Raw genomic sequence first — 15,498 nt, 5'->3', positions numbered from 1 at the left:
AGCCTCCAACTTCCCCAGGCACTTTACAAACCCGTCATATGGGAAATTATTTGGGGGCACCATCAATCTCCTGTGGCACATCCCCTTTCACCCCTTGGCAACGTGTGACATAACTGTACATCACAGATGCAAAGGGGAAGTGTGGAGCGGACCCACAGACTGAGCCTGGTCCATACTCAGCGAGTGTCGTCTGTGTGATAACTCCACCAGGATCGCCGTGGTCAATAGCGACCGCCGCATCTAAGCGGTTAGAAAAAGTGAGTCAGCCTGGCTTACCAGCCCATCGCCCCCCCCCTGCAATGTGATTGTAGGGCGCCGATGGTTGTCATGGCAGCCAGAGGGCCTAACTAAGGTCTGCTACCTTTGTCAGCCATGTTCATGCTCCTTTTAAGCCCTGCAAGGCAGGGTTTGATAGGATCCAGTAAATAGAACGATACACTGCAATACATAGTAATTGCAGCAGCGCTAAAAGGATTGCTTGTGCAAGTCCCAGTTAAATACATTCTATTATAATGTACAAAAAAATATATATTAAAACAAAAAACACCCTTCTCCTGGTTTTCCCCTAAAGTACAAATAAAAAAAGGAAATATAATTGCCACGTCTGTAACAAAAAAAAAAAAAAAGTCGGCTATTAAATTATCTTTTTTAACCCACGGAACAAAATACCTCTCGTTTCCCCCAAAAAATTTAATTAATAAAAAAGTTGCATGTTCCCCAAAATGGCACCAATAAAAACTACAAGACAGCCTGCAAATAACAAGCCCTCACACTGCTCCATCGATGGAAAAATAAAGTTATGGCTCTCAGAATACGGAGACATAAAATCATTTTTTATTTAACAAATCGTTTTTTTCTTTGTAAAAGTAGTAAAAGATAAAACTATATAAATTTAGAATCGCAGAAATCGTATTGATCCGTAGAATAAAGTTAACATGTCTTTTTTTTATTGCACCATGACCATTATAACAATAACACCCAAAAAACAATTGCGGAATTGCAGTTTTTCCAATTCCACCAATTTCTCAATACAACAGTAGTTCCGGAAACAGCCGAGTGCTCGCATGCTACGCTGCTTCCGTAACGGCCATTCACTACTATGGGAGCTATGGAAACAGCGTAGCTCAGCGAGCACTCGGCTGTTTCCGTAACGGCCATTCACTACTATGGGAGCTATGGAAACAGCGTAGCTCAGCGAGCACTCGGCTGTTTCCGTAACGCCCGACCATGTAATCAGGAAGTGGTCCGGAGTCAGGGTGAGCACAAATAGTTATAACGGGGTTTAGGGGGGCTCCGTTCTAGAGATAGGTGCAGGTCCCAGAGGTGGGAGCCGCATCAATCCGACATTTATGGCATGCCCTGTGGAAATGTCATAAATATCCCTGATAGTAAATCCTAAGGTGACTTCCAGTATGTGTGGTGCTCTAGACAGAATCCCATAGATAAAACTGTGGCTGTCATGCCAACTTAAGCAGCAGCATTGACTCCCTTACTATAGACAAACCAGTGAGCCATTCCCATATATCGTCACTACAACTAGATAGGTTATAGTGGGGACCACCAAACACAGCCATGACCCTGGACACAATACCTCAGAAGGTAGATCTAAACTTCCCGCCGACCACACAATTTCGCGCGATCTGTGTCGTCTCCTTTCCTGGATCAACTTCGTGACTTCAAGCGGCGTACGTCATTCCCCAGCGACAGCATTAGTGGGCGGGGCATCATGTATCAACGCTTTTGCTTCCTGAAACATCGGTATTCTCATTGGACATGACATTGCAAATAGGCGTGGCCTAGCCTTACAGTGTTTTGTTTTCCATGGTGTTCAGCGGTTTGGCATTTCTACTGGTCACTGTCATTGGCTGACATCACCGCAGAGGGCGTATTCAAAAGACTAGGCCCGCCTTGTGTTGCCGGGCTGTCAGACGGTACTCTCGGGTCGTAGTGACTGTGAGGAATTGTAGTGCTACCATGGAACCTACCCAGGGCCCGCAGCCTGTGCAGCTCTACGTGTACGACCTGTCTCGCGGCCTCGCCCGCCGTCTTAGCCCTGTCATGCTTGGTATGTTTTGTCCAACGTATTATGTGTATGTGGAGACATAGCGCTTGTATGAATGTCATCTGAATGGATATCTACGGGGACGTGGTAATAAGGTGAACTGCAGGTGTCATCTGTGCTCGTTGCTGCCACCTGTTGTTTGTTTTAGTGTGTGTCACTGGCAGTCAGGTGTGGGTAAAAACCTGGAAATCTTCCTATGGGGAGAGGAACTAATTCTAAAATCAGACTCAATTTAATCAAACGTCTATTTTTTTTTTTATTAACATCTATTCTATTTTTTTTATTCTTTAAGGTAAACAACTGGAAGGTATCTGGTAAGTGTCATGTTCTTTGATAGCACACTTGTTGGATTTATGGGAGGTAGAGTTAAGGGTTATGTTTCTTGTTAGGAATGGCAGACTATTTATCAGGGGTTAGTTGGTTGTTTCCAATTCGATAGGATGGTTTGGTTTAAATAATTTGTACCCACATGTGCCAGCCAGCCAATGCTAACATGTCCAGCCATTAATGTCATGCCTTATAAAAGTGACCATACATTATAGGAGGTTCAACAAATCTTGTTCAATCAGAAGCAGCAGCATAGCCAGTGGGTGGGGGGCAGAGTGGGGCCCACCACCACCGCTGCCCCGCCATAACATAAACCAGCCGGCGACACCCCATATTGCGCTAATTGTACCTGCGGCTATAGGACGCACATACAATTACATGCATAAGCGCCGAATGGCTGCGTACGTTCCATGCCCAACCATTCAGCGCCTAACAATGACGCTGATTGGCAGGGCAGAATGACTTGCCCCGCCAATCAGCTCCTTTCAACGATGCTAGCGCTTCCGTTTTTTTAAAGGCACTGATTGGTGGCGCAAGTCATTCTGCCCTGTCAATCGGCGCCTTTCAACAACGCTAGCGGCGTGATGACGTTATAGCGTCGCTCAGCCCCAGCAGACCTGCTCAGAAGAGAGAAGGCCTGCATTGACAAGACGGCGTGGGAATGGGATCAAGGTAAGTATGTAAAGTTTTGGGTTTTTTTCTTTTGTTTTTTTTTCCACTTAAAGAGAACCCTTTCACCTCCCTAAACATGTGTTGCGGAGTGCAGCATGTAATAGGAAAGGCTTCACAAACACTGTCTCACATAAAATTATTTTTCTAACTCCCTCCGTTATTTACATATCGGTGGCATCATATTTGGCGCCCGATATGTAAATAAGCCCCTGAACTGTCAATGGGGCGTTTCTATCTAGATAAAAGGCAAGGGGGTGTGATGTCTCCGCTATGACACTGTCCAATCAGCTGCAGACAGTGTCATGGCGGCTAGCACTGTGTTCTCTCCCGGGAGAACACACAGACTTGGTGTTTGTGCTGCAGATAGCGTGTGCGTGCCCTCACGCATGCCCGCACGGCAGTTCGCTCGCACATCGGCGTCACCACTCCCGCCGCCACGGAACGAGAAGAGACGAGGAGAAGCAGCGATGAGTAGGATGTGCGCGCGAATGGCCATGCGCACATGGCGCACGCTATCTGCAGCACAACCACCAAGTCTTTGTGTGTTCTCGCGGGAGAGAACACAGTGCTAGCCTCCCTGGCACTGTCCGCAGCTGATTGGACAGTGTCAGAGCGGAGACATCACGCCCCCTTGCCTTTTAGTTAGTTAGAAACACCCCATTGACTGTTCAACGGCACCGATATGTAAATAACGGAGGGAGTTACAAAAATAATTTTACGTGAGACGGTTTGTGAAGCCCTGCCTATTACATGCTGCACTCAGCTGCACGTGTTTGGGGAGGTGAAAGGTTCTCTTTAAAAGTATAAGTGGCGTTCTCTATGGGGGGAGCTATATGTGGGGCACTATCTACAGGAGTGGCTATATGTTGGGCACTATCTACAGGGGGGCTATATGTAGAGCACTATTTAAAGGGGGGGCTATATGTGGGGCGCTATCTACAGGGAGCACTGTGTGTGTGGGACACCGTGTATGGTGCTATTATAATCCGGAACAGACGCTAGACACGTCTGCTAGAGCAGAGCACACCTCTAACGCTGCCCGCCAGAGAGGAGCAGAACAAGCCTACGTGTTAGAAGAAAGGGTGAGCAAGCACCCCTCAATAATAAATGGATACAGGGATGATGGGGTTTGTATACAGGGATAATGGCTGATATATACAGGGATTATGAGGGTTAATACAGTGATGATGGTTGGACTACCCATCATCCTTGTATATAACCACCATCATCCTTTTGTATATAAACCCCATCATCCCTGTATATACAGGCCGGTATTTACAGGGTTGATGGGGGTTATAAACAAGGATGATGGCTGGTACACACAGGAATGATGTCTGGACCAGCCATTATCTATGTATATAACGACAATCGTCCCTGTATATACCAGCCATCATTCCTGTATTTACCAGCCATGCTGCTATTTATAGGGATGATGGGGGTTATATACAGGGATGATGGCGATTACATACAGGGATGATGGCTGGTATATATAGAGATGGGTTTATAAGATAAGGGGGTTACATACATGGATAATGGGTGGTCCAGACAGGATCACTGTATATAACCATCATCATCCCTGTATGTACAAGCCATCATCCTTGTTTATAACCCCCATCATCCCTGTAAATACCAGCCTGGCTGGTATATGCAGGCATGGGGTTTATATATAGGGATGATGGGTAGTCCAGCCATCATCCCTGCATTAACCCCCATAATCCCTGTGTATACCATCCATCATCCCCTTTTATAACCCTTATCATCCCTGTATATACCAGCCATTATCGCTGTTTATAACCCCCATCTTACCTCTATATACTAGCCAGACTGGTATATACAGAGATGATAGGGGTTATAAACAGGGATGATGGCTGGCATATACAGGGATGAAGGCTGGTATATAATTAGAATGTGCCTGTTCGGTTGTAAACATGCGTTAGGGGGGGCCCCACTGGGTTGGGCCCCCCTGTGCTAAACCCCTAGCTACGCCTCTGATCAGAAGCCTACAGGAATATGTGTAATAATAGTGCAGCGAGCGTCTGATTCAGTCTGAACCTAATGGGACTTCTGACCTTTTTATAACCAAGTCTTAATCTTCCACATCTGCTTCACAGTTAGAGACTCTGTCACCACATTATAAGTGCCCTGTCTCCTACATAAGGAGATGGGCGCTGTAATGTAGGTGACAGTAATGCTTTTTATTTAAAAAAACGATCTTTTTTCACAAAGTTAGGAGCGATTTAAGTTTATGCTAATGAGCTTTCTTAATGCCCAAGTGGGCGTACTTTTACTTTCGACCAAGTGGGCGTTGTACAGAGGAGTGCATGACGCTGACCAATCGGCATCATGCACTCCTCTCCATTCATTTACACTGCACTAGCGATATAGATATATCGCTATGTGCAGCCTCATACACAAGCCCTAACATTACTGGTGTCCTGATAATGAATACACATGAAATCCAGCCTGGACGTCATGTGTACTCAGAATCCTGACACTTCTGACTCTTTTCTGTGAGATTCCAGCAACGGATACGAAATCTCGTTTATCTCCGTGAGCTCGCGAGATTTGGTTTCACTTGCTGGAATCTCACAAAAAAGAGTAACACTAATAAGTAAAAAAGCAAAACCGTTATATTACTTGCCTTCCTGGGTCCGTGACCATAAGCTAAGTAGTGACAGCTACCAAGCTGTCATTGGTTAGGCTGGGTTCACACGATCTATTTTCAGACGTAAACGAGGCGTATTATGCCTCGATTTACGCCTGAAAATACGGCTCCAATACGTCGGCAAACATCTGCCCATTCATTTGAATGGGTTTGCCGACGTACTGTGCCGACGACCTGTAATTTACGCGTTGTCGTTTGACAGCTGTCAAACGACGACGCGTAAAATGACTGCCTCGGCAAAGAAGTGCAGGACACTTCTTTGGACCTAATTTGAGCAGTTTTTCATTGAATTCAATGAACAGCTCAAATGATCGGCCGTCAAAGACGCCTCGCATAATGCGAGGAGGAGCTTTTACGTCTGAAACGACGTAGCTGTTTTCTCCTGAAAACAGTCTGTAATTTCAGAAGTAAAAGGCAGCTATCGTGTGCACATACCCTTAGTTTACATCACGTGGTCCCAGATTCTCCCCAGGTCATTGGCCTACTTTCAAAAGTTTTTCCAATGGACTTGGCTAACCGGTCACCACGTGATGTAAACTAACCAATGACCGCTTATAGCTGTCACTGCTTAGTTTACTGAGCCTTGTAATTTTGGCACATCTCCGGTGCGTGCGCCACTATGAACCTAGTGTGGGAACTCCTTTTAAATACAAGAGTCCCGGCGCTAGGAGTCGGCCTGGGATCACCATTTACTTTTGCTGTTGATCCAGGCCTGGTCTTCTCTGATCAGTGGATGATGTCATCGCGCCACCTGCCCAACAACAGATGTGGCGAATGGTGAGGAAGGGAACTGATGGATACTTTGCCTCACCTGCGCTTTCAATTGTATTTGTGTTCTAAGGACGCGGATACAATTGAAGTGACCCTCCGGTCTTGGGGACTGGGACGTACATAGTAAAATAATACTTGCATATCTTAACCTGTTGCCCTAGTTGTAGCGTAGATTTGCCGTTTCGCTCAGCGCTGTCCAGTCCAGAAATGGCTGCACCGCTTCTTAAAGTGGCTTTCCGAGTTATTTAACCCCTTCAGGACTGAGCCTTGATGACAAAGCCGGATTTTTTTCAAATCTGACATGTCACTTTATGTGGTAACTGGGGAATGCTTTTACCTATCCAAGTGATTCTGAGATTATTTTCTCGTGACATATTGTACTATATGTTAGTAAAAAAATTTGGTCGATAAATTCAATATTTGTGCAGAAAAACACCAAAATTTAGAGAAAATTTGAAAAAATTAGGGTATTTTAAATGTATCTGCATGTAAGAATTTTGAAAACTGCAGCCCTCAAAGTATTCAATAATTTTGTTTTTACTTTTACAAAGTAGGAACTCTTTTTGTTAAAATTGTTTCACCATATTCCAAGAGGCATAGGTTTTTTTTTGTTTTTTCCCAGTGGATTGAGCCTTGGGAGGGCTTATTTTTTTATGGGACGAGCTGTAGTTATTTATTGGTACCATTTTTTTGGTACATACAACCTTTTCAGCACTTATTCAATTTTTCTTTTTTACAGGTGACCAAAAATATAATTTATTTTTTTTTTTTTACATTACTTTAATAAAAAAATGGGAAAAGTTTTTTTTTTTTTTTTTGGACTTTAAATATTTATTAATTTTTTTTCACTAAACTTTTTATTTTATTTTTTGATACACAGCGGATATCCGCAGCGTATGGCACGGGCGCCGCATGCGCCCACTCCATGCATCACCCCCTGCACTGCGACAAGCTATTAAGTCGTGGTGCGCGAAGTGGTTAATGCGCAGTGGATGTTGCGGAGTGAAAATTACAATCTTCCACTGATTTGCCATTTTAGTGCACAATATGTTGTGCCCAGTTTGTGCCACTGAAGACAAATACCTCATAAAATATTAATCTGGTTCTCCCAGGTATGGCGATGCCATGTCTGTGGACGTAAACTGCTGTTTGTGCACGCTGTAGGGCTCAGAAGGGAGGGAGCGCCATTTGGCTTTTGGAGCGCAGGTTTTACTTTGTGGTTGTTCTGTTTGGGGTTTTGCTGGTTTTCCGTTTATAATGTGGGGGCATATGTAAGCTGTGCGGAGTACATCAGGGCATAATAAGAGGGTATAGTAATGTGGTAAATAAATAATTCATAGATATGTGGCCAGTGTCGCACTGATGAGTGGTGCCCAACCTTATACACTTTTGGAACACTCTGCACATTTTGCGTCACTGTTAAAGGGCTGGGGTAATGGTGGGGTTCACTGGCTAGTGTCACCCACTCTTACCACCTCCTTTATTATCAGGGTCACTAGGGTTATGCCTAGCTTCCCTACCTTTCTCCTGTATTAACGTTAGTCTACTTGCTCTGCTATTAAGTAAGTACTACGACTGTATACTAAAGGTAATATTTATTAACACAAAAAGCTGTCGCACTTCGATATAAAATACACCAAAAGCCGTAATTAATCACTGTATAGTATCAGTGCATCCCAATACACATAACTTCATATGTTATTGAATACACTGACCCTACACGTGATACCATATAAACAAGGTATTCCAAACACTAATCTATACAACCACCCACTTACCTAACATAATTCACGATATAGCATCAGCATAATCACTACATATGCTACCGTACCAGTACAATTTATTATACTACTATACTAACACCGACTCACTTAACTAACATACATACAAGTTACAGTGCACTCACTCATGCTTGCTTCTGTGACCCACCCCCACCTGGCTCTAACTTTCCCTATACACTCAAGGGATTGAATACCAGGGGAAATCTGTAGACCAGGGAAGGAAAATGTTACCAGGGAAAGTAGGATTTTGGGGAGAAGCGTAGGAGAGGGGTGAGAGAGGGGGAGGATACTTCGCGCATGTGGTCCTAGGTTGTTGAGTCAGGAACAGAGCTGTAGGTATCTGGTGGGCAGGAAGCAAGAGCAAGAGAAGAGCAGTGTATTACAGTTTTATATTTTTTAAACCCTCCCGTGCACTTCTGTAGGACATCACATGTACGTGCAAGTGGGGGGGGGGGGAGGCCATGGGATGGTTTATGGGGACAGGCAGTGAGAATGCATTGGATGTGTCCACGGTCTTCTCCCCCGGAGGGCAGAGATACACACCTATCTCTGGGGGAATATCTGACTTTTTTTTTTTTTTTTTTTTTTTCTTTCTCCAATGGAGCTGTGTGAGGACTTATTTGTTGCAGGACAATGTTTAGTTTTCATTGGTACCATTTCGGGGTACATACGTTTTTATTGTTTTTGTGTTTTTATCACTTTTTATTCCATTTTTTGGCAAGCAAGGTGACCAATAACCATCAATTCTGGTAATGTTTTTTATTCATTTTAATACGGTGATACCATACGTATAGTTTTTGCAGCGTTTGCGCAATAAAATCACATTTCTATAAAATTATTTCATTTTTTTTTTTTTCTTTGCATCCCCATATTCAGAGAGCCATGGTTTTTTTTATTTTTTTTTTGTTTTGCTTTCAGTCAAAAATGCTTGCTTGTTTTTTTGCACAACAGGTTGTAGTTTTTTATTGGTATTATTTTGGGGTACATGCCACATTTTGATCACTTTTTATTCTATATTTTGGAAGGGGTGGTGACCAAAAAATTGTGATTCTGGCGTTTTTTTTACTTATTTGTTTTGCGGTGTTCACTGTGCGGGAAGAAGAATATCATGCTTAAAGAGGCTCTGTCACCAGATTATACATAATCTGATCGTCACTGTAATGTAGATAACAGTGGTTTTTATTTTGAAAAACTATACATTTTGAGGAAGTTATGAGCAATTTTAGATTTATGCTAATTAGTTTCTTAACCCCTTCCCTACATATCCATACGCCAAAGTCGGGTAGGAGCAGTGTGGAACGGGCTAACAGAGTGAACCCGCTCCATACGATGCCGGTGTCTGCTGTATGTTACAGCCGACACTTTAGAGTAACGAGTAGCGCGATCCCGCTCGTTTAACGATTTAAATGCTTCGGTCGCCATTTACCGAGTTAGAGGGGGTCGAACCCCTCTAACAGCTCATCGCGCTCCCCGCAACTCAATCGCGGGGAGGCGATGTTTGCTATGGCTGCCTGAGGGCCCGATGAAGGCCCCCAGGTCCGCTATCTTTGTACTCCTATTAAGCGCGGTCTCTGGCAGGGCTTAATAGAAGCCTGTCAGAATCACGATATACTGCAATACATTAGTATTGCAGTATATAGTGCAAGCGATCTGACAATCGCTGGTTGAAGTCCCCTAGGGGGACTAATAAAGTAAGAATTAGTAAAATAAAGTTGTTCATGTAAAAAAAAAAACCCTTTTTGCATTTTCCCCCTAGAGCATAGTAAAAAAATAAATAAAATGTAAAGTGAAAAAAGTTTACCAAAAGTTTTGCTCACCTCATATCCTTCATTTTAAATTGCGTTTTTCCAATGCGTTTTGTAAAGCAATGTAGACATAAAAAATCCAGAAAGCTGTGGGTGCTCGTAAATCCTCCTGAACTTGATCCTGTGTCGACAGCAGGTTGTAGAAACAAAAATAGTGTGTAGAAAAGGCAGATCCAGCACTCAAATATAAAAAATTCGATTTTTTATTGGGTCATTTTAAAAAAATTGGGATAAAACAATAATCCCGGGACCACGCTTACGCGTTTCAGACCACTGGGGTCCTTAATCATAGCTTCGATTAAAGGAACAGTGTCATCACGAAAAAAAAATGTTGATATGTTAAAGATGTTAGTGCTTTATTAAAAACGTTTATATTTATTTGTGTATTTGTGTTTTACTTTTTCTTATTTTTACACTTTTTTTCTTCCCTATGGGGGCTGCCATTTTTTGTTCCATTTCTGTATGTGTCGATTAACGACACATACAGACATGGAATACGGCAGCCACAGTCCCATAGGGACTGCGAACGGCTCCCGTCCCATCCACTTCTGCGTACGCCGTCTGTGTGGGAACTGCGCATGCGCCGCTCCCACACAGTCCAATTTGAAATTGGCGCCGTCCGGCGCCATTTTCCTGTGGACCGGAAGTCGCGGGCGGACAGTAAGATTACTACTTCCGGTCGCGGCTTCCGGACTTGTGCACTTGGACCAGCAGCAGCAGACGGAGCGGACGGGCCGGAGGGAGCCGCGGCGGCAGGAGCAGGTAAGAGATTTCAATGTATGTTCGTGTTTGTGTACGTTTACTACTGTATGTAAACCTACTACACTGTGTTAGCTCAAAAAATGGCGACACACAGTGTAGGAGGTTAGACCGTTCAAACCCCTCGTTTATCCCGGCACTAGCCAGGATAAAGGAGGGGGGGATGCTGAGAGCTCACTAGAGCGAGGGCTTTTTACCCAATTTTGCAGCAAAAAGCAATGTGGTTGCTTTACCACTTGCAATGCTGCAATTTTGGGAATAGCTCCATCTAGTGACCAGCAATGGGAAATATTATAAATTAGAATCTAATTTATAATATTTCCTGGCTCGTGAAAAAAATAAAAAAAATGTGAACAATGTTTAATCACCTACACACTAAATGTTTAATTTAAAAAAAAAAAACATGTTTTTCTGGCAACACATTCCCTTTAAGGACCCCAGTGGTCTGAAACACGTAAGCGTGGTCCCGGGATTATTGTTTTATCCCAATTTTTTTAAAATGACCCAATAAAAATCGAATTTTTTATATTTGAGTGCTGGATCTGCCTTTTCTACACACTATTTTTGTTTTGTAAAAAAATAAATAAACTTAATTGGTATCGCTGCGTCCGTGAAAGTCTGAACTATTATAATATATCATTATTTAACCCGCACGGTGAACGCCGTAAAAAAAAAAAAAAAGATAGTAAACACCAGAATCTCAATTTTGTAATTTTTTTATTTTTTTTTAGTCACCTCATCTCCTACAAAAAAAATGAAATAAAAAATGATCAAAACGTTGCATGTGCCCCAAACTACAGCTTCTCCCGCAAAAAATAAGCCCTCCTACCACTTAATCGACGGAAAAATAAAAGTCATGGCTCTTGGAAATTTGGCGAGATTGGTCAGCGTCATACACTTTTCTCTTTACAAGGCCAACTTGGTCAAAAGGTAAAAAAACACCCAGTTGTCTATTAACCCTTTCAAGACCGAGCTCATTTTGACCTTCATGACCAGCCCCATTTTCTCAAATCTGACATGTGTCTCTTTATGTGATAATAACTCCGGAATGCTTTTGCCTATCCAAGCGATTCTGAGATTGTTTTCTCGTGACATATTGTACTTTATGTTAGTGGAAAAATTTGGTCAATAAATTCATTGCTTTTTTGTGAAAAACACCAAAATGTAGAGAAAATTTGCAAAAATTATGATTTTTCTCATTTTAAATGTATCTGCTTGTAAAACAGATAGTAATACCACACAAAATAGTTACTATTTTATATATTCCATATGTCTACTTTATATTTGCATAGTTTTTTGAACATTATTTTATTTTTCTAGGATATTACAAAGTTTAGAACTTTAGCAGCAATTTCTCACATTTTCAAGAAAATTTCAAAAGGCCATTTTTACAGGGACCAGTTCAGTTCTGAAGTGGCTTTGAGGGCCTTCTGTACTAGATAGACCCCATAAATCACCCCATATTAAAAGCTGCACCCCTCAAAGTATTCAAAATAGCATTCAGAAAGTTTCTTAACCCATTAGGCGCTTCACAGGAATTAAAGCAAAGTAGAGGTGAAATTTACAAATTTATTTTTTTTTTGCTGAAATTCATTTGTAATACATTTTTTTTTCTGTAACACAGAAGGTTTTACCCGAGAAATGCAACTCAATATTTATTGCCCAGATTCTGCAGTTTTTAGAAATATCCCACATGTGGCTCTAGCGTGATAATGGATGGAAATACCGGCCTCCGAAGCAAAGGAGCACCTAGTGGATTTTGGGGCCTCCTTTTTTTAGAATATATTTTAGGCACCATGTCAGGTTTGAAGAGGTCTTGTGGTGCCAAAACAGTGGAAATCCCCCAAAAGTGAGACAGTTTTGGAAACTACACCCCTCAAGGAATTTATCTAGGGGTATAGTTAGCATCTTGACCCCACAGGTATTTTGCTATATTTATTGGAGTTTGTCTGTGAAAGTGAAAATCTACTTTTTTTCTGAAAAAATATAAAAAAATATATTTTCAAGGAATCAAGATTAAAAAGCACCCCAGAACTTGTAAAGCTACTCCCGATTACGCCAATACCCCATATGTGGTACTAAACTGCTGTTTGGACCCACGGCAGAGCTTAGAAGGGAAGGAGCGCCATTTGGATTTTGAAGCGCAGATTTTGCTGGATTGGTTTTCAGTTCCATGTCGCGTTTGCAACGCCCTGGAGTAAGCAAAACCGTGGAATCCCCCCAAAACTGACCCCATTTTGAAGACTACACCCCTCAAGGAATTGTTCTAGGGGTATAGTTAGCATTTTGACCCCACAGGTTTTTTGCTGAATTTAGTGGAATTAGGCCGTGAAAATGAAAATCTACTTTTTTCTGAAAAAACATAGAAATGTTTAATTTTTACAATGAATAAAGGAGAAAAATTACCCCAAAATTTGTAAAGCAATTTGTCCTGATTACAGCAATACCCCATATGTGGTAATAAACTGCTGTTTGGACCCACGGCAGGACTCAGAAGGGAAGGAACAATATTTGGCTTTTGGAGCTCAAATTTAGCTGGAATGGTTTTCGGGTGTCATGTCGCATATGCAAAGCCCCTGAGGTACCAAAACAGTGGAAACCTCCCAAAAGTCCCTTTAGGGGACTGGAACGAGCGATCATTAGGTTGCTGGTACAATACACTGCAATACTAATGTATTGCAGTATAATGTCATTTTACAGGCTCCTGTAACAGCGCGATCACTGTTCCTGTCCGTTAATCCTGGGTTTCAGCTGTAATACACAGCGGACACCTGCAGAATATGGAGCGTGCACAGCGCATGAGCCCGCTCCATAAATAACCCCTCGCACCACGACATGCTATTAAGTCGTGGTGCGCCAAGGCGTTAATGCGCAGCGGATGGTGCAAAGTGAAAATTAACATTTTCCACTGATGTGCCATTTTAATGCACAATATATTGTGCCCAGTTTGTGCCACTGAAGACAAATACCTCATACAATGTTGAGCGGGTTCTCCCGGATATAAAATGTCATATATGTGGACGTAAGCTGCTGTTTGGGCACGCTGTGGGGCTCAGAAGGGAGGGAACGCCATTTGGCTTTTGGAGCGCAGATTTTGCTTGGTAACTGTTCTATTTGGGGTTTTGCTGGTATTTCAGTTATGATGTGGGGGTATATGTAATCTGTGCGGAGTACATCAGGGCATAATAGGGTATAATAATGGGGTACATAAATAATAATTCGCAGATATGTGGCCGGTGTCGCACTGATAAATGGCGCCCGATCTTATCCGCTTTTGGAACACTCTGCACATTTTGCATCGCCATATTCTGAGAGCCAGAACTTTTTTATTTTTTCTCCAACGGAGCTGTGCGATGACTTATTTGTTGTGGGACAATCTGTAGTTTTCATTGGTACCATTTTAGGGTACATGCGATTTTTATTTTTTTATTTTTTTTTTAATCACTTTTTATTTGATTTTTTTGGAAGCAAAGTGACAAAGAAACATAAATTCTGACAATGTTTTTTGTATTTTTTTTTTTTTTACAGTATTCACCGTGCGGTATATTTATTCTGCAGGTCGGTACGATTACGGCGATACCATATGTATATAGGTTTTTTTATGTTTTGTGGCGATTGCGTAATAAAATCACTTTGATAAAATTATTTATTTTCTGTGTCCCCATATTCTGAGAGCCATAACGTTTTTTTATTTTTCCGTCAAAAAAGCGGTGTAAGGGCTTGTTTTTTGCGGGACGGGTTGTAGTTTTTATTGGTACTATTTTGGGGTACACTCGACTTTTTGAGCACTTTTTATTCTATATTTTGGGAGGGTTGATGTCCAAAAAAAAAGTGATTCTGACATTGTTTTTTTATTTTTTTTGCGCTGTTCACCGTACGGGAAAAATAATATTATAGTTTTGTAGTTCGGGTCGTTACGAACGCGGTGATACCAAATATGTGTACTTTTTTTTTTACATTTTCATTTTTTTCCTATAATAAAAGACTTATTATAGGAAAAAAAGCATTTTTTGTTTTTGTAACTTTTATAAAACTTTTTTATTACTTTATTTTTTACTTGAAGCCTGGCAGCACTGATCGCTGCTATAATACATTACACTACCTAGGTAGTGTAACGTATTATAAGCTGTCAGTGTGACGCTGAGAGTCACACTGACAGGAAGCTTATGAGGACCAGCATCCGGCTGGTTCTCATAGGCTGCTGTGCATGGCAGACCCGGGGCCCGTTATATGGCCCCCGATTCTGCCTTGTAACCGACTGCAGCACCAGCAATCGGTCCCCGGGAAAGTTTGTTGTAGCAACAAACTTTCCAGTTTGTTATAGCAACAAACTTTCCAGTTCGTTGCTACAACACACCTTCCCTGCGATCACATGACCGGGACCTGAACTAATCAGGTCCCGATCATAACTCCGGGACCAGAGGCAGGTGATAACAGCGCGATCCGGGTGTCAGCGCTACTCTGAGACACCCGGATCGCGCTTTTAACACCCACCGTGAATTCACGTCGGCACTGCACAGAGCCCAGCAAGTGCCGACGTGAATATACAGTGGGCGGTCGGGAAGCGGTTAAGAAACGAATTCGCATAAATCTAAAATTGCTCGTAACATGCTTAAACATGATCGTTTTTCAAAAAAAAAAAACACTCTTCTCTAC

The 15,498-nt window shown here is 42.3% G+C and overlaps 2 protein-coding genes across 4 annotated transcripts in view; one reads left to right on the top strand and one right to left on the bottom strand.

Annotated features, from left to right (window-relative positions):
* The window catches only part of XRCC6 (X-ray repair cross complementing 6), a 228,146-nt gene extending 226,389 nt beyond the window's left edge, over nt 1-1,757 (bottom strand). For 2 of the 3 annotated variants that reach the window (XM_075833597.1, XM_075833595.1), the window contains exon 1: nt 1,592-1,757. The gene's annotated coding sequence lies outside the window, so the exon portion shown is untranslated. The remainder of the gene's footprint in view (nt 1-1,591) is intronic. The other variant, XM_075833596.1, reaches the window with a different exon arrangement.
* A 2-nt stretch (nt 1,758-1,759) lies between these two features.
* Nucleotides 1,760-15,498, top strand: part of DESI1 (desumoylating isopeptidase 1) — a 37,507-nt gene continuing 23,768 nt past the window's right edge. The window contains exons 1-2 of the mRNA XM_075833598.1: nt 1,760-2,065; nt 2,355-2,376. Coding sequence (XP_075689713.1) covers nt 1,975-2,065; nt 2,355-2,376 — 113 coding nt within the window. The 5' untranslated portion in view covers nt 1,760-1,974. The remainder of the gene's footprint in view (nt 2,066-2,354; nt 2,377-15,498) is intronic.

Source organism: Rhinoderma darwinii, chromosome 7, assembly GCF_050947455.1.
Source record: "Rhinoderma darwinii isolate aRhiDar2 chromosome 7, aRhiDar2.hap1, whole genome shotgun sequence".
NCBI classification, from domain to species: domain Eukaryota; kingdom Metazoa; phylum Chordata; class Amphibia; order Anura; family Rhinodermatidae; genus Rhinoderma; species Rhinoderma darwinii.
The sequence above is the reverse complement of the archived record's forward strand: the minus strand, read 5'-3'. Positions and strand labels throughout refer to the sequence as shown.